Source organism: Eutrigla gurnardus (assembly GCF_963514095.1).
Source record: "Eutrigla gurnardus genome assembly, chromosome: 11".
NCBI classification, from domain to species: Eukaryota; Metazoa; Chordata; class Actinopteri; order Perciformes; family Triglidae; genus Eutrigla; species Eutrigla gurnardus.
The window spans coordinates 28,594,521-28,613,619 of record NC_139925.1 but is presented as its reverse complement, the minus strand read 5'-3'; the positions used below and the strand labels follow the sequence as shown (position 1 = coordinate 28,613,619).

Genomic DNA, 19,099 nt, shown 5'->3' with positions numbered 1-19,099 from the left:
AATTATTCCAGTCAGAAGGGGCTTTGTGTTTGAAAGCACGTCTGCCAATTTCTTTTGAGGTTCTTGGGACAGAAAAAAACAGCTGATGCGAGTGTCTGACAGAGTAAGATGGTCGGTAGGGAACTAGATATTGTTTTAGGTAAAGTGGATAATTAAGGTGGACACATTTATAAATAAACTGAAGCCAATGAAATTGTCACCTACTGTTAAGAGGAAGCCAGTCAAGGGTTTGATACATAATACAATGATGGGTCCTATAAGGACATCTTAAGACAAATCTACAAATACTGTTAAATGCAACATCAAGAGAGTGAAGGTATTTCTCTGCTGTGTTTTTGTAAATAGTTTCAGCATAGTCCATTATTGGTAGTAGCAATTGGGTGGAGATTCTTTTCCTTACTTGAAGAGTGAAACAATTTATGGAGCGATAAAGTATGCTAAGATTACGATTTATTCTATTTACAACAGATTCAATGTGTGGCTTGAATGTTAATGTACTGTCGATCCAAAGACCCAGGTATTTAAATGTGTCCACTTTTTCTAAGGGAGTACCATCATTAAAGCAGACAGACAGTTCAGCAGAGTGATGCGCCAATTTATGAATGGTACCAAACAACATAAGACATGACTTCTTTTTGTTTAATAATAATCTGTTGTGGCTGAGCCAGTCCTGTACATTAATAAATTCAGACTGCAAGCATGTTTCCACTTCTAATATATTGGTGCTGGATGTGTAAATAACTGTATCATCGGCATACAATTGGGTATGGCAGCCAGAGGAGGATAGAGGAAGATCATTAATAAATATAGAGAATAGAAGTGGCCCTAAAGATGACCCTTGCGGAACACCCCTTTCTATAATTAAATAATCAGATTGACTTCCTCCACAATTTACACATTGACGTCTATTATGTAAGTAGGAGTTGAACCACAGTAAGGCATGACGAGACAGTCCTATTGTATATAGTTTGTCCAGCAGCAGGTAATGATCTACAATGTCAAAAGCTTTGCTCAAATCTAAAAAGACTGCACCAGTGAATTTGTCACTGTCTAACACTGATAGCACGTCACTAGTGAATTTAAGCAAAGCTGTGGTTGTGGAGTGGTTGGGCCTAAAGCCTGATTGGCATGGAGACAAGATGTTATAGTCAAAGATGTGTTGAGATAGTTGATTGAAAACTAATTTTTCAAAAATCTTAACAACAGAACTAATAATACTAATTGGGCGATAGTTGTTAAGATCAAGTGGGTCACCCCCTTTAAAAATTGGGGTGACCTTGGCACGTTTCCATGATAATGGGAGTGCACTAGTAGATAATGACAGGTTAAATAAGTCTGCTAGTGGATAGATTAGCACATGAGAGGCTAATTTAATAAACTTAGTCTCCAGGCCATCTGGCCCAGGGCCACAGTCTTTCTTTAATGTATCAATGACCATTTGGACCTCAACAGGTGAAATTGTTCTGAATGAAAAGGAACCACTAGGAGCTAGATTGTTATAGGTATTAGACATTTTATATTGATCAAACTTAAAGGAACTGCCCACGGAGGAGAAGTGCTTGTTAAAGGCATCAGACACAAGACAAGGATCTTGAATAATATTATTATTGACTCGGATGTGGGTGTTCAAGTTTTTATCAGATTTATTGAGAATCGTGTTTATTCTATTCCAGAACTCTTTGGGGTTGGGAAAGTCCTCAGAGAGACGATTCTTGTAATAATTTGATTTTGCATTCCGTGTTTTTGTTTTACATTGATTTCTTAAGGTTTTATATTTTTCCCGATCAGCAAGATCTTTACTTGTCCTATATTTTCGCCAGACTGCGTCCCTTTGCTTAAAAAGAGTTATCAGCTCTGAACTGATCCAAGGTAGATGTCTGCCTTTAACCTTGACCTCTCTCCATGGGGCATGTATGTCAATAATTTTTGCAAATTCAGAAAAGAAAAAATTCCAGGCATCTTCGATGTTAAGTATAAGTTGAAATCGTTCCCAGTTGATATTAATTACATCATATATGAACCTGTCAATATTAATATTCTTACATTGTCTTATTCTAATACATTTTGGTGGGGATCTGGGAAAATAGATCTTCCATACACAAAAGATAGCTGAGTGGTCGCTAAAGCAATCAGAGAGAACCCCAGATTTAACTATCCTTTCAGGGTGCGTAACAAGAATCCAATCAATAAGTGTCTTTGATCTGGGGTTTTCTCTGGTGGGCTCACTTATCATTTGAGTTAAATTAATACTTTTGAAAAGATTTTTGTCATCTGTGGAAGAACGATCCAGCCAATTGATATTGAAATCTCCAAGGATAATTAATTCACTAGGATGTTCGAAGGAGTTAATAGTAGATAGTATACATTTAGTTGATTCAGGGTGGACAGGTGGGGGCCTATAAATGCTACCAATGATCAAGTGTTTGTTTACATGAAATATTAATTTAACAAATATACCTTCAAAGAACTGAGGAGTTAGTTTGGGTGAGATGAGCTCTGAAACAAAGCGTGAGGATATATATATTACCACTCCTCCTCCTCTAGTTCCTCTATCAGCTCTGTACAGTGTATAATTGTCCAATTTGATCTCAGAGTCACTAATATTGCTATGTAGCCAAGTTTCTGAGAAGGTGAGCACATCAGGATGATGCTGTACAACCCAGACTCTAAGAAGATCAATTTTGGGGAGAAGACTTCTTATATTTAAATGGATAACTTTAAGTCCTTTGACAGTTTCAATCATGGTTCAAAAGGGCATATGGTGAAGGTAGCGGCCGGTGAGTGGTGGGGGCAGGAGGAGAGAGAGCCTAGTGAAACACAAACAAAACAACAACAAAAAACATACACTCACCCATACAAACGTACACATATAAAATAAAAAGCAGGAGGAACATGCGGCACGTTCACAGGCCGTGTTACTCCTCAAAACTCACTGCCTGGTCTGCATGGCTCATGAGAAAAATAAAAATAAAAATAAGTAATGATAATAATAATACATAAGTGTATATATATATACATATATCCACATATATCCAATATTGAAACAAAAGGATGAGGTATGGGGAAATAATTGGGGAGGAGAGAAAAAAAAAAAGAAGAGGGGGAGAAAGAGAGAAGAAAAAAGAAGAAGAAAAAAACAAACAAAAAAAAAGAATATACATAATGTGTGACTTCTGCTTTTAGGTCACAGGTTCAATTCCCATGTTGACAGATATCATACCTTGCTGATTGTTCATCAGACAATTAGCTCAGTTGGCTAGGAGCCGGTTCTTGATGCCAGACAATGTGGGTTCAAGCCCCAGCAAGGGTCATAATGGTAATACATCAAAATGCCTTCTAGTCTTTGTGAAACAAATGTACAAAACTTTAGAGTCATGGTAGATGATGTTTGACAAAAATTATTTTTATCCCAAAAACTGATTTTTTTTTTTACAGTGGTTTCAAATCTGCCTGCGCGACAGTGAATCGCTTACTCAATTTATGAAGCCACAGTTGAGTTGCCATTTACCAATTAGCTCAGTGTGATAGACAATGGTCTTTGGTTCCAGAAATTGTGGATTTCAGCCTCAACTGGTGCAAAATGTGCAACATTACAATGTCAATTTTTTGAAGTTTAGTTACACTACTCCCTTCTTCAGGAGGAAATTGACACACAGCAAAGAAGCAGCCAGGGGAATTGAACCCTGGGTCCCTACAGCAAGGATATAACCCCTCTTTCTGGGGCATCTAAGTGAGCTATACTACTCACTGGACAAAGGCTTTTGAAAGTTTGTTACAAGTCACGTGATCTAGAGATACAGTTTGAAGTTGTGAGTTCAAGGCCCGGTTGATGCAGAATGAACATGTTAAAGCCTACTGAGGTGATGTGTGCATTAGTGACAGACAATTTGAAAAATATTAAACACTTATTTTACAGACAATTTTACTCATGTATTTGTCTCCTCCTCATACTTTTCCATGATCGGCCTCATCCCATGGCTGCTGTACCCTGCTTAGTCAAGTTGTGAAGCTGCCCAAAAGTTCAGTGATAAAGAAAGGTCTTTGACGTCAGAGGCCAAGCCTTAACTGATGAAAAAATCATATTGTAACACTGACTTTGGGGATACTACATCAGGGTTTGTTGATGCCGGGAATTGAACCTTTATCTCCCAGGGGAAAGGGTGAGGTTTGGTGTGTTGGGCCTGGGAGCTGGCCCCATGGTGGCTGTCATGTGTGAGTTAAGAGCTGGTTGCCCCATGGATTGCACCATATGGTCTGGTCTTCCCCCTCTACAAACCAGGTGTGACATACCAATAGTGATTAGAACAGAACAAAGAAGAACAGAAGAGAGAGAGAGAACAGAAGAAACTTCAGAGAATCAAGGTGCGCTAAATATAATATCTTATTTCAGCATGCTTGACCCTAGCTGAGGACTTTTATGGTGAAAGGTGGACTAAGCATTTGTTTCTTGTTATGTTTTGTTCGTTTGCTTGTTTGTTAGTTTTCTTGTAGAAATGACTTACACAGCTTGGACGAAAGCCGAAGTGTGCCATTGGCTTGAAAAAGAGGGTTTTGCTGAGATTTCCATTATTGTTACAATACGTAACATTTTGAGTACTTTTAATATAACACTGAAAAGTATTTTAACATTATTTAAATCAATGTGGAAACTTTGTGGGGTTCCCTCACTTTCTCATGATTCTGTTCCACTGTCACGATACATACTACATACTACATACAGTATGTACTCTGATTCCTTTCATTGGACCATGCATTATTTTATTGTTTGTAGATAGCTTACAATAAGGCACAGTAAATACACCTTGGATTGATGGAACTAAAACTCTTTTTTTGTCTCCCCTTTCTGCCATGTCACCGTTGCTGGAGATTACACAAATCAGGACAGCATGATGTGTCTGGCCTGTCATGTTGCTGATTCCACTGGACCTATGCTGACTTTTGACCTGTTCTCCCCTGGGACCTACACAGCCTGTTCTGTTGGACTATCTTTAAATAAATGTTTTTTTCATTAAAATGTTTTGAATGTTTGTTCAATGTCAACATGGTAAATGACCACAATATAATATGAACTAAACTGATCTGTAGAATACAATATGGTTATTTATAGAACCCTCAGAGGACAAGACAGTTATTTGTGAAAACCTTTGAAAGGGTTCTTGGTGGAACTGCTTTTGTAGGTTCTAGATGAAACCCTTGAAAAACGAAAGGGTTCTTAGTGGATCCATCCAATGGGGGTCTTTTTGGCTCCAGGTAGAACCTTTTATAAAGGTTCCACCTGGAACCCTTTTGGAAGGTTCCACCGAGAACCCCACATAAAGGGTTATACCTAGAACTGTATGCGTAAGGTTCCACCCAGAACCCCCCATGAGAGGTTCTACAAAGAACCCACGCAGGGAGTTCCACTAAGAACCCTTTCATATTTCAAGGGTTTCATCTAGAACCTGCACAGGGAGTTCCACTAAGAACCCTTTCATTTTTCAAGGGTTACGTCTAGAACCCACACAGGGAGTTCCACTAAGAACCCTTTCATTTTTCAAGGGTTTTATCTAGAACCCACACAGGGAGTTCCACTAAGAACCCTTTCGCTTTTCAAGGGTTTCATCTAGGACCTACAAAAGGAGTTCCACCAAGAACCCTTTCATTTTTCAAGGGTTTCATCTAGACCTCCCACAGGGGGTTCTAAAAACATCCCTTTTCAAAGGTTTTCACAAATAACTGTCTTGTCATCTGAGGGTTCTATAAAGAACCATATTGTATTCTACAGATCAGTTTAGTTCATATCATATTGTCGTCATTTATCATGTTGACATTGAACAAACATTCAAAACATTTTAATGACAAAAACATTTATTTAAAGATAGTCCAACAGAACAGGCTGTGTAGGTCTCAGGGGAGAACAGGTCAAAAGTCAGCGCAGGTCCAGTGGAATCAGCAACATGACAGGCCAGACACATCATGCTGTCCTCAGTCGATGAATTTGTGTAATCTCCAGCAACGGTGACATGGCAGAAAGGGGAGACAAAAAAAGAGTTTTAGTTCCATCAATCCAAGGTGTATTTACTGTGCCTTATTGTAAGCTATCTACAAACAATAAAATAATGCATGGTCCAATGAAAGGAATCAGAGTACATACTGTATGTAGTTATCGTGACAGTGGAAAAGAATCATGAGAAAGTGAGGGAACCCCAGAAAGTTTTCACATTGATTTAAATAATGTTGAAATACTTTTCAGTGTTATGTAACAAGTACTCAAAATGTTACGTATTATAACAATAATGGAAATCTCAGCAAAACTCTCTTTTTCAAGCCAATGGCACACTTCGGCTTTCGTCCAAGCTGTGTAAGTCATTTCTACAAGAAAACAAACAAACAAACAAAACATAACAAGAAACAAATGCTTAGTCCAACTTTCATCATAAAAGTCCTCAGCTAGGGTCAAGCATGCGGAAATAAGATATTATATTTAGCTCACCTTGATTCTCTGAAGTTTCTTCTGTTCTTCTTTGTTCTGTTCTGTTCACAGTAATCACTATTGGTATGTCACACCTGGTTTGTAGAGGGTGAAGACCAGACCATATGGTGCAATCCATTGGGCAACCAGCTCTTAACTCACACATGACAGCCACCATGGGGCCAGCTCCCAGGCCCAACACACCAAACCTCGCCCTTTCCCCTGGGAGATCAAGGTTCAATTCCCGGCATCAACAAACCCTGATGTAGTAGCCCCAAAGTCAGCATTACAATATGATTTTTTCATCAGTTAAGGCTTGGCCTCTGACGTCAAAGACCTTTCTTTATCACTGAACTTTTGTGCAGCTTCACAACTTGACTAAGCCAGTCAGCAGGGTACAGCAGCCATGGGATGAGGCCGATCATGGAAAAGTATGAGGAGGAGACAAATACATGAGTAAAATTGTCTGTAAAATAAGTGTTTAATATTTTTCAAATTGTCTGTCACTAATCCACACATCACCTCAGTAGGCATTAACATGGTCACTCTGCATCAACCAGGCCTTGAACTCACAACTCCAAACTGTATCTCTAGATCACCTTGTAACAAACTTTCAAAAGCCTTTGCCCAGTGAATAGTATAGCTCACTTAAATGCCCCAGAAAGAGGGGTTATATCCTTGCTGCAGGGACCCAGGGTTCAATTCCCCTTGCTGCTTCTTTGCTGTGTGTCATTTCCTCCTGAAGAAGAGAGTAGTGTAACTAAACTTTTAAAAAATAAACACAATTATAGCTGCGTCGGGTCCAGACTATTTTTGGCAACTTTAGGCAATTCTGAGCAACAAACAGGAGAATAGGAAGGCAAGACAGTTGACATAGTAATGTTGCACATTTTGCACCAGTTGAGACTGAAATCCACAATTTCTGGAACCAAAGACCATTGTCTATCGCACTGAGCTAGTGGCAACTCAACTGTGGCTTCACAAATTGACTAAGCCATTCACAGTCAAAAATCAGTGTTTGAGGTAAAATTCTGATATGTATTTGTCAAACATCATCTACCATGACTCTAAAATTTTGTACATTTGTTTCACAAAGAGGTTTTTTGATGTATTAACATTATCACCCTTGCTGGGGCTTGAACCCACATCGTCTGGCACCAAGAACCAGCTCCTAGCCAACTGAGCTAATTGTCTGGAAGTGCAATCAGCAAGGTATGATATCTGTCAACATGGGAATTGATACTGTGACCTAAAAGCAGAAGTCACAGTTTGTACAGAGCTAAACAGACACATGATCAGCTCCCTCTGTCTGACCACTGACATGAAGGAGCTGTCAACCTGGCTGTGTGAGTGAGTGTGGCGAGTCAGAGGAGTCCCTCATCTACACATTCTGCTGAATAGCTCAGTGGGTAATGGTACAGACTTTAGATTTGGAGGGTGGGGGTTCAAATCCCAGTCACAGCTAATCTTTCCCTGGGTCAACAAGATTTGCTGATGAAGCTCTTGCTTTCTTATAATTAATGGTTGTGAAAATAAATTGGTAACAGAACATTTCAGTTTCATTATTTGTATGTCTGATCAGAATGTGTAAGGTAATAGACTAGTATGGTGGACCTGATGACTCAATGCAGCTAGCTGGTTAGCTCAGTCACTACTGCCAGTGACTTTAGACTGGGTGGCAGGTGTTCAAATCCCAAGATGGGCAATTATGCTACAGTTTGATCAACAGGATCTGGACAAGAAGAAAAAAACAAATCAACAAAAAAAATGTATATGAAAAGTATTTGTATCAGTGGTCACAAGGAATTGTATTTTGCACCATAAACCGTAAGTGTTATCAGGAAGTATTCCCTGGTGACACAGGATATTATACCCATGCTTTCAACAATCCCTGAAGACCTCTTTCTTCCAAAAAGGGTTCTCTGGATCAAAATAGTTCTTACTGGAACCCTTAGCGTTACCAAGAACCCTTTTAAAACCCTTTATTCAGGAAAGGGGTTTTAAAGGGTTCTCTCGATCAAAATGGTTCTTACTGGAACCATTAGTGTTACCAAGAACCCTTGAAAAACCCTTTCTTCGGGAAAGGGTTTTTCAGAAGCAAATGGTTCCAGGTAGAACCTCAGGCCTTGTAGAAGAACCCTATTGGAACCCTTATTTCTAAGAGTGTAGGAGTAAAACCAGGGACTGTCGGTGGAACAAACAACAAGGTTGCTGCCGTATTTCTGCCGAGAAGACGTTACATTCAGTGTTTACGTAGCTGCTACCGTGTTAGCCTAGCTTAGCTCTGAGCGAGCCTAACAGCAAAACAAGCATTTTTAAAGTTATTTTCGCATCGTCTTAACGGACAGACTTAACAAACCATGGCTTAAGACTTTTTAGTAATCGTCGTTACTTCAGCATACTCTTTATCTGTAAATTGTAATTAAATATGAATACAGCTCTATGAGATTCACCGATCCCCCTCTGGGTAAAGGTAGAGCATCGGACAGGACGCCGTTTAGTTTCCTGGTGTGTCTGGGACTTCACAAGATGTACAAAGCAGTTATACTGTTTATTTCGGCCATGAATGACACACACACACACGTGCGCGGCTTCTGAGTAGTGCGTTTAGATCTGAAAATTATGGGAGGAGAAGTGTTTGTCCTGAAGTGATTACAGTTCAAGACTTGCAGTTAAAATAACTGCACAGAATCGATTGCCACACAATGCATGTTGGGTAGTTTTGTGTCCGACTTGATCCCGACTTGCTCTCACGTCATGTACACGTGGGCAACGATAATCTCACAAGATCAAGGCGGCCGTAGTTTTTAGACCCAGACGCCGCAGTTGCTCTCAACTGACTGCAAGCCCTGGGGCATGATGGGAAACGCCTGGCTCTCGCTTCATCTACGAGCTGATTGGCCCTTAGTTTTGACAACAAACAGCATGTTTAGTAGAAAATGCAAATTTCCAGTGTGATTCTAATATTTAACGCCAGATCATGGGCTGTTCGTCTCATGTTGTGCAAATAAAGTTAAATTTACATTTACATTTAGGGCATTTAGCAGACGCTTTTATCCAAAGCGACTTACAATAAGTACATTTGTCAAAAGAAAGAAACCACAACATATCATTGCACACACACATTACATACACATTTAATAGAGTATAACTGCCAAACTTCACTTATGTGCACTAGATTATATAACACTACCTATAATGTTTTATATACATTGGGCCCTAGTTTCGTGGCGCAGCGCAGGGTGACGCAGGGTGGCAGAGCCAGCGTAATGCAAGTTTGGACCCGCACAGCCTTGCGCACGGTCAGTTTGGTGGATCGCCTGCGCCAAGATGGGTGTGGCGGCGCAGCAGGGGGAGTTGTCACAGATTCAGCTTGGTGCAGCGGAAGTTTCGTGGCAAAAAGCCTCGCAGAGACTTCGCCGAAAGCCCGCCAGCTCCAACCTAGTCTACTCTTGGCGTAAGGCGCAATGCGCAAATAAAGTCCATCATTCAAGGCGAATTACAGCTGGCGGAGTGGCAGTTTGGCTGACCGGCGCGCAGTGCGCACACGTCACCAAGACCTCACAGGCAGGTTTCCACAGTTCCAGGCACATTTAAATGCAATAAATAATGGGTCATTCCGTGTCATTACATCAAATTTCTGAAAATCTTCCCACCTGACCATCTCAGAATGTCCTGAAAAAATTCAAGTACAAAGACACACTTATTAATAGGACAAATCCAAAATATTAGGTCTCTACTGTCAATAGTTTTCTCATGAAACATCATTGAATGAAGGGTAGTTTAGACGGTTTTTGGCATCATGCTCTGAAAAGCCATTTTTAAACAGCAATATCTGGGAAACTATCTCACCTGTGGCCTTCAAAATTTTTACAGAGTATATCTGCTACTAATAGCCTCCAGACATTTAATATCAGGGGTGTAGCTCAATGATAACCTAGTATGGTAGGTACTTACAATTAGGCTTTTTGAAATAAAGTAGTACATTTAAAGAGTGGCTGAGCTCCCATTTTTGCAGATAAAAGACTTCTATCACTTCTGCCTCTATCTCTGGTGTTAGCTTAAACATTCTACTAAATATGGTTTCTCTCAGATGATTAGTTTCACAGATAATAAGGCTCAAAAATGGAAGTTAACACATCTTTGCCCAACTTCAGAGTCATATTCCAAAAAACTGACAACACGTATCAGGTCCAAACTTACTTTTTTTGAAAGATCATATTCTTGTTAAAATCATATTTAAAAATTGGGAGGGTGTTTTGCCTCAATTTGTCGCAGTGATTTTTTAAAATCCTGATATTGGTGGGGTTTTGTGGCCGTTTTTGGTACTGCATGTCTTATTATCCTACAAGTAAACATCACAGCAGGGCAATTCAATTGTGTTTTTTACCATTTACCAAAGACTTACATGTGACTAAATGCTACTGATAAATTTAGCCTCACGAAAACATTAAAATGTAGCACAGTTGTAGTTACAGAGGCAATAAGTCCTTGAATGTGAGTTGAACATGCTGAAAGCAGCTTTTAATGTCTTATGAACAAACATAGCATAATATTGAAGACTGTAAATTTTGTCATACTTTAAGTATATAAATTACACAACTAAATCAAATAATAATCTTAATTTGAACATAAAGATTTTACATTACAGTAGAAAAGTCTCCAAAGTTTGATATTGAATAACAGTTTGTCTCTATGCTCACTATGAGACAATATGTGAGTTATGATCAGAAATGGTGGATAGGAAGTATCAGAGATGTTTCAGATCAAGATGAAGATGTACTGGTTCAGTTCATGCACCCACATGGCCCTGCCAAGAGTTTCTACTGGCCAAGAAGAGAAGATGTGCAATGTCCCACTGCAGCATAGAATTGCAAGATTTGACGTTCCCTCTACAGAAACTGGGCACATGTATGCCATCAAAAAAGATGAGCAGAACAGAGCAGAGATGTACATTAGACAATTTCTAAACTGACTGCCAAATTAATGAATGTGACGAAGGAATTGGATCTAAAAGATGAAAAATGTGTCCCTCACAGTGAGCATAGAGACAAACTGTTATTCAATATCAAACTTTGAAGACTTTTGTACTGTAATGTAAAATCTTATGCTCAAATTAAGATTATTATTTGATTTGGTTGTGGTATTTATATACTTAAAGTATGACAAAATGTACAGTCTTCAATATTATGCTATTTTTGTTCATGGTTTAAGACATTAAAAGCTGCTTTCACCATGTTTAACTCACATTCAAGGACTTATTGCCTCTGTAACTACAACTGTGATACATTTTAATGTTTTCATAAGGCTAAATTTATCAGTAGCATTTAGGCACATGTAAGTCTTTGGTAAATGGTAAAAAACACATTTGAATTGCCCTCCTGTGATGTTTACTGGTAGGCTGTTAGGACATGCAGTACCAAAACCAGCCACAAAAACCCCACCAATATCAGGATTTTAAAAAAATCAATGCGACAAAATGAGGCAAAACACCCTCCTGATTTTTTAATATGATTTTAACAAGAATATGATCTTTCAAAAAAAAGTAAGTTTGGACCTGATACGTGTTGTCAGTTTTTTGGAATATTACTCTGAAGTTGGGCAAAGATGTGTTAACTTCCATTTTTGAGCCTTAATATCTGTGAAACTAATAATCTAAGAGAGACCATATTTTGTAGAATGTTTAAGCTAACACCAGAGATAGAGGCAGAAGTGATAGAAGTCTTTTATCTGCAAAAATGGGAGCTCAGCCACTCTTCAAATGTACTACTTTATTTCAAAAAGCCTAATTTTAAGTACCTACCATACTAGGTTATCATTGAGCTACACCCCTGATATTAAATGTCTGGAGGCTATTAGTAACAGATATACACTGTAGAAAATTTGAAGGCCACAGGTGAGATAGTTTTCCAGATATTGCTGTTTAAAAATGGCTTTTCAGAGTATGATGCCAAAAACCGTCTAAACTACCCTTCATTCAATGACGTTTCATGAGAAAACTGTTGACAGTAGAGACCTAATATTTTGGATTTGTCCTATTAACAAGTGTGTCTTTGTACTCAAATTTTTCAGGACATTCTAAGATGGTCAGGTGGGAGGCATTTGATGAAATGACACGGAATGACCCTAATCACAACAAACACTATTTAATGCAACTAATTGAATCAACACGTGAATTTATATCTATATATACGGAAACGATCACGAAACAGAGGGGGGCCGTTTTTTTCTTTTCCACCCTGAGAGCTGGTTTCAGGAGGAGGAGTGCCTGCGCTAGCCTGCGCGGTGCACGAAACTTGCAAAGTCCAGGTGGACACAACCCGTTGGCGTGGCGCACGTGCGCTGCGGGCTGACTACGCCTGGTCTACGAAACTAGGGCCCATTATGTTCATACATTACATATACTTATTGGCATTATTTTATTTCTTATATTTTTATACTTATTTGACTCTTTCTTTCTTCTCTTTCTCTTTTAAAGCAACTGCAGCTGTACAATTTCCCGAGGGGTTACTAAATTATTGATTATGATTTCCACAGATATTTATGAACAAATAAATAAATGCGAATGTGGTCACAAACTACAGATAGCCTACAGATCGCGTCTAACAGGATGTTACTTTTTCTATGACTTCCTGTCAAATTTTCGAAGGCCGATGGAAACGGTCCGACTGGACGGCAGCTTTTTAGGCTCTGCCTCCTGCTGCTCCGCCTGCTCTCATCTACTTTCCAGGCGAGTAGCAGTTCATCTCCAACGAGCCTAATAGAGTGGCAAAGTCCCGCCTTTCTATTTCCAGTACATGGGACCTCAAAATGAATTTCTGATGGATGTATTCCTATGGCGAGATTGAAATTATTTTCTGGTCCTGTTTGAATTGTGCCATGAATTTCATATGTTGTTTATTGTTTTTAAAGATAATTTTTCATTCAAAAAAACTATGATTCATGGCGAAGAAGTTTGATAATGGTAGGTTTTGTGTGAGGCCGCTTTGTGAACTACAGCTCGTGGCTGCTCTCAGCGTGAATGATATCCGTCAGTTTAAGCGAGCGATTCCTCGTCTTCTCATCGGAGGGGAACCGAAAGCATGAACAGCCGTACCTGCTGGAATGGAACATTCAGGAACAAAACACACCGGCATCTTCGTTTGATCGGCACTGAATCGCTGTGAGAAAGGGTGATGACGCGACGTCACATACGCAACATGTAGTATTTCTCATTGTTTTCTCTACAGCCTTAAACTGAGCAATTGCACAATAAACGGTCAAACTCTTGACGTGAAAAATTATCATTTAAATCCACAAACAACATATTTCTAATTCGGGGCATATAACAACTGGGACCAGCAAATAATTATATTATCTGCATTGAGACCCATACATTTTTTATGATCTCAGAGGTCCCAAGGGAGTCTAGCAGAAGGGGCGGGACTTTGCCACTCTATACATTTACATTTACATTTAGGTCATTTAGCAGACGCTTTTGTCCAAAGCGACTTACAATAAGTACATTTGTCAAAATGTACTATACAACAGCTAAGTTCCAGAAGCAAGCAAAATCCCTTTTACATACTCAAAAGCAATACAATACTTTTTGAGTCATCATCATCCCCACAGAGTATTGAGTTCAACAAGAGAGATTGAATTCAACAAAGAGGCATTCATACAAAACACCATATTGATCATCCATTAATGACATAGTGAGATTACCTTTAACAAGCTCATTATCATAAACCGTAATTGCAACAAAAAAAAGCTGTATCAAAATATAAAATATTATCATTCATTGAAAATAAAAAAAAGATAAAAATAATAAGATGAAAATAATAAAACTATAGTAAACTAAACTCTTCTCTTCTCGCCTCTCTTCACTTGGTACCCAGCAGCCAACTTTCCTTTCATGCTATGTGGTAGACCTGTCTTTGTTGAAAATCAAATAAAAGCTAAAAGGCATGGCTAGATAGCTACTTAAGCTAGCTATCTAACTAGGTAGCTAACGTATAAGGAGATAGCTTAGGTCATTACCGACATCCATGTTTGTTTCTTTCTTATTTCTGTGGTAACGTTAAAGCCCAAACAATCAAACAATCAGTGCAATATAAAACTGTCCTTGTGAGTCTGTCTTCATACGGTCAACATCATCTGTGTGTCTCTCTATCTTTAAGCCGTTTATGTAAAACAGTAACCGTATTTACAGATATTTCAGCTGCTGAAGCCAAACCGGGCGAGAGACTCACACACATGCAGCAGAGAGAGAGAGGGTTACAATATTTAATCTGCAGGCTTCACAGAGCAGTTACATAAAAACTCTTCAATAATTGAAACACACTCTGATGTAACAGCAGCAAATAGACTGACTCGTCTGCCTCTATTCTGACTTTACTCTCCTCCTCCCTCCTACGTTGAACCAGTCAACTCTGCCTTGTTTCTGAATTCAAAAACACAACATGAAGACAAAATTATTTATCTACAAAACAGCAAAATATTCAAATCAGTTGTCTGCAAAATTACTCAAACTGGGAGAATGCCCACTATGTATAGAAGTTATCTAATCTTAATCTTTCTTAGTCGACAAAGCTCATTGATCCCCTCTGTGTAACATTGAAAACAAATAGTAAAAACAACATTACTGACCGAAATTCATGTCACTATACTTCGCTGTTGTTTCAGAATAATGGACAGAGCTGTTAGTTGTGGATGTAAATAGAATTTGAATTGCATTTTCCACATTGTAGCCACAGACAGAAGATAACTGACAGCAAGTGACAAGACAGCGGGAGAGAGACGCACAACATAAACCATAAGGATACACCGATCTGCAATCTGAGTACTTAATAATACCATTACTGTTCTAATAATAACATCAGATGTTCCTCTGTTTCCGACTTCAACAAATTAAAAATACAACACGATGTTGTTGTTGCATTTTAACACTGAACTTTGTGTTTTCCTGATACAAGCAGAACAGAGTTTACAGGAAGGATGTTAATGATTAACCGTTTAACTGTGCTTTCAGTAAAACATTTAAAAGATATATTAAAAATACAAAAAGTTGAGAGACCTAAAGGAGGATAGCGCTGGTCCACCTTAAAGGTCCGTCCACCTTAAGTGTTCCTGAGTTGTTAGTTAACAAGACATAGCAGACAGTAGAAAGTGAAAAAAACAGGATGTGAAGAGGTCAGTGTTGACATGTCGTCTACATGATAAATGGACCTGCATTCATATAGCGCATACATATTTAGTATCAGAGTCAGATCGTGATTAGGATGCCGCTTCTCTTTTATGTGAACCCATGAAGAAGAAGAGGAGGAGGAGTGCAATTATAACAACAGAGTAAAGCTGGAGCTTTAAAAACGTGAATCCAGCTACAATCAGAAGCTCAAAGAGAAAACTGTGTTTTAATTCAGCACCAAAACCCACTAAAAAGCTTCTTTTTCCACAAAAACAGAAACCGTCCCAAAGTAACAGAGCGATGCATCTTTGATCCACGGCCAAACCAGCATAGAGCATCTGCCAGCAGCCACATTCCTCACAATCCCACTTCCTGAAAAACCTCCAATGCCCCCAAAACCACCAAACCTCCCCCAGCCAGCTCCTCCCTCCCTCACCCCTCCTCGCCCCTTCAGGTATGCACAGCCTCGACGGCAGAAGCAGAATCGCAGCCTGATATTTGAGACGAACAAAACCCAGCCAGCACAAAGACGTACAATGAGCTTCATTCAGACCATGTGTGTATGTTTGCGCGTGTGTGTGTGTGTGTGAAAAAACTCAGCTGGAGCCTTCTGCTTTCTTTCACATCATCATCATCGTCATCATCCGTCAGAGCCACATAGTCTCAGCTAAGAGGAGGAGGTAAAACAAGTGGAAGAAGCTTTGACTCTTCTCTGTTCTGGCGCCTCAGTCTTCCACAAAAGACTCAAGACTCACCTGTCCAGACTTCACCTCGACTCTGCATAGCATGACCTACTAACAATAACACTATAATAGGGGATTTTAGCCCATAAATTAAAAATAAATAAAAAACGCACCTTGAATTTTTACACATTTTATTAAAAAAAGCACTGCAAAACATTCGAACGAAAGAAAAGCTCAACATAGAAAGTTGCACACACTTGTTTGGATTATGCTAGAAGTTATTTGAAGCTTCTAGCTGCTTTTCTCTATGAAATATGGATATTCGTTTGGGTAGTGTCTATGGGCGTTATTTTTTTTTGCCCTGCCCTAAATATGTGTAGTGTACTTCTTCTGTGCCATTTATGTATTTAACTTTCTCTATCACTACATTAACCTTTTGACCATTCTTTTCTCTGATTTGAACTCCTCCGTGTCTACCGTTTGGGCAAACACAACAACTCACAGCCAAGCGTAAATCAGGCTTTCCGATTGGCTGTAAAAGCAGCTACAGGAGCCAATACGAGCGTCCGATGCATAAACGTAACTCTAGCAAGTCACTAGCAAGATGGCGGATGAGAAGTTGCTCGATATACATAAACAAAACGGAGAAATGCGCCACGGAGACGAGGAGAAATAGTCACATGTATTACTACTTTACGTATTTGTTTTCTTGTAAGAAATAAATCACTCACATGGGCAAGCAGGGTACCGTTGTTTAGCCCCATTTCTCTAGTTTAAGAGGAAAAAAACGCATTTTCTAGCGCAAACCATTATGGAGTTATGACGCTCTAAAGACAACATGATCTTTTGTAGCGTATACGCTACAATGGGTCTCAGAGGGTTAAAAAGTTTATTTTATTTTTATTATTATTATTTTAATACGTTCTGCAGGGACGGGAGACTAGTGTCAGACACTGTTTGGAATGAAAGGGAGAAAACATGACAGTAACACGGTGAATATCGCTATATATTAATATATAATATTTATATATTTTTTTTTTAAGACGTTAGTTTAGGCGGCAGCCCTTTCCTGTTAAGGCAGCGCTGCGGGAAACCCTGGTATGTTTGCTGAACAGCTACTACTTTACTCAGACGAGGACCGAACACTTGTTTCTATTTTTTAGCTCTTACTTTATCGGCAATAATATGTTGTGGTTTCTTTCTTTTGACAAATGTACTTATTGTAAGTCGCTTTGGACAAAAGTGTCTGCTAAATGCCCTAAATGTAAATGTAAATAAAGTTTTGGCAGCACACTAGTTGTTGTCAGCTGTACCATGCAAGTTGGTTTAGCCCAGTTAGTTTGGTTAAATTGAGTTCAATGGACCACAAAACGGTGCCGACACTGTTAAACTAAAGTCGGGTTCATCTGAGGATACACTTCGGCAAAGAAGTTCATGTTTTACTGTTTATCGCTGCATATGTGCGACTCAAACCCACAGCTAGTTCAGATCAAGTTACAGCTAAAAATGAATTAATGCAGTTATCCCAGTTAGGATGACAGTACCCACGTTGCCACACTTTCCTAGGAGCTGTAGTTATTTCTGTGATCTGAAAAGTTGAACTTGGTTGAAAACTTCTTTGACATCTTTAACATCCATGGATGTTGATTTGTTTCAGCATTGACGCTCGTGGAACAGAGGAGAGACAGGAAGTGATGTGATCAAAAATCCCAAAACTGAATTCATTCAGCAGTGCTCTGTTTCTTTGATTGGATGTTTCTAACTAGGTCGTTGGATGAAATCGCTTAAACTGTCTGTCAACCATCAAACAGTTCAGGAAATAAGAAATAAATCATTACAGGAAAGAAGAGCCGTTCGATTTCCTCACAACTCCTCATGCTTTTGGAAATAAATATGTGACGAGGAACATGATGTCACTGACTCACCTCAACACTCTCCAGAGACGTCGATCGTCTCAGTTTGGCCCTGCGGACGCCGGCCGGTGACGAGTCCATGGCCTCGGTTCTGGACGGCGGCGAGTCCTGAGAGTCGCAGGTCACCGCAGCACCTGACTTACTGTCGGGACGAGAGCGACGGCCATAACGCTTCGTTCCCTTTACGAACTTGGGCTTCACCTCCTCTGGAACAACTGGGGACACAAAGACAAACAGTCAGTCAGACAGACAGAGAGTCAGTCCGTCAGTCAGACAGACATAGACAGACAGTCAGACAGACAGGTTGTCGGCAGAGTCACTGTGGAGATTTACAGCAAGAAAGGAGACACAAATTAAAGACTGGAGCCAAAATGTGTCACACAGGAATCCTCTGCAGCATAACTTTAAACAGACTGAGAGCAGCACAGAGCTCACAGTACACTCACTAACACACTGGGACATGCTGGACCTGCTGCAGCCAAAGAGGGCAGGAAATCAAACTCAAACACACCAAGATTTCTTTCTTTTTTTCCTTTCGGGCAGCCAGAGGTTTCAGTTCATTTCTATGAAAACCAACCTGCAGAAACGTGCTTTATAGAAGTTATATTGATATTGCACAAAGATGCATTTCCTCCTTATGTTTTAATATTTGTGCCTAGTAACAATTTATGTATGGTGTCTGCAGGGTATAGTCTGCATTTTTACACTTCCTGTTCCCTGTTTTTGGAATGTGTTTTTGGTTCGATGCCTGAAATAAGGACTGTGGTTAACAAGTTTAAGAGATTTTAACCTGTTGTTCTACGCTAGAAAATCTGTCAGTAAAAACCCCTTTGGTGAATTTGGAAGCTTTTCCGTGTCTTTAAAAAGGCCTTTACTAACGACGACT

The 19,099-nt window shown here is 39.4% G+C and overlaps 1 protein-coding gene across 3 annotated transcripts in view; it reads right to left on the bottom strand.

Moving 5' to 3' along the window:
- ninl (ninein-like) overlaps positions 1-19,099 on the bottom strand; it is an 80,645-nt gene that overhangs the window by 53,395 nt on the left and 8,151 nt on the right. For all 3 annotated transcript variants that reach the window (XM_084021595.1, XM_084021594.1, XM_084021596.1), the window contains exon 4: positions 18,226-18,428. In XM_084021595.1, the coding sequence (XP_083877721.1) occupies positions 18,226-18,428 (203 nt within the window). The remainder of the gene's footprint in view (positions 1-18,225; positions 18,429-19,099) is intronic.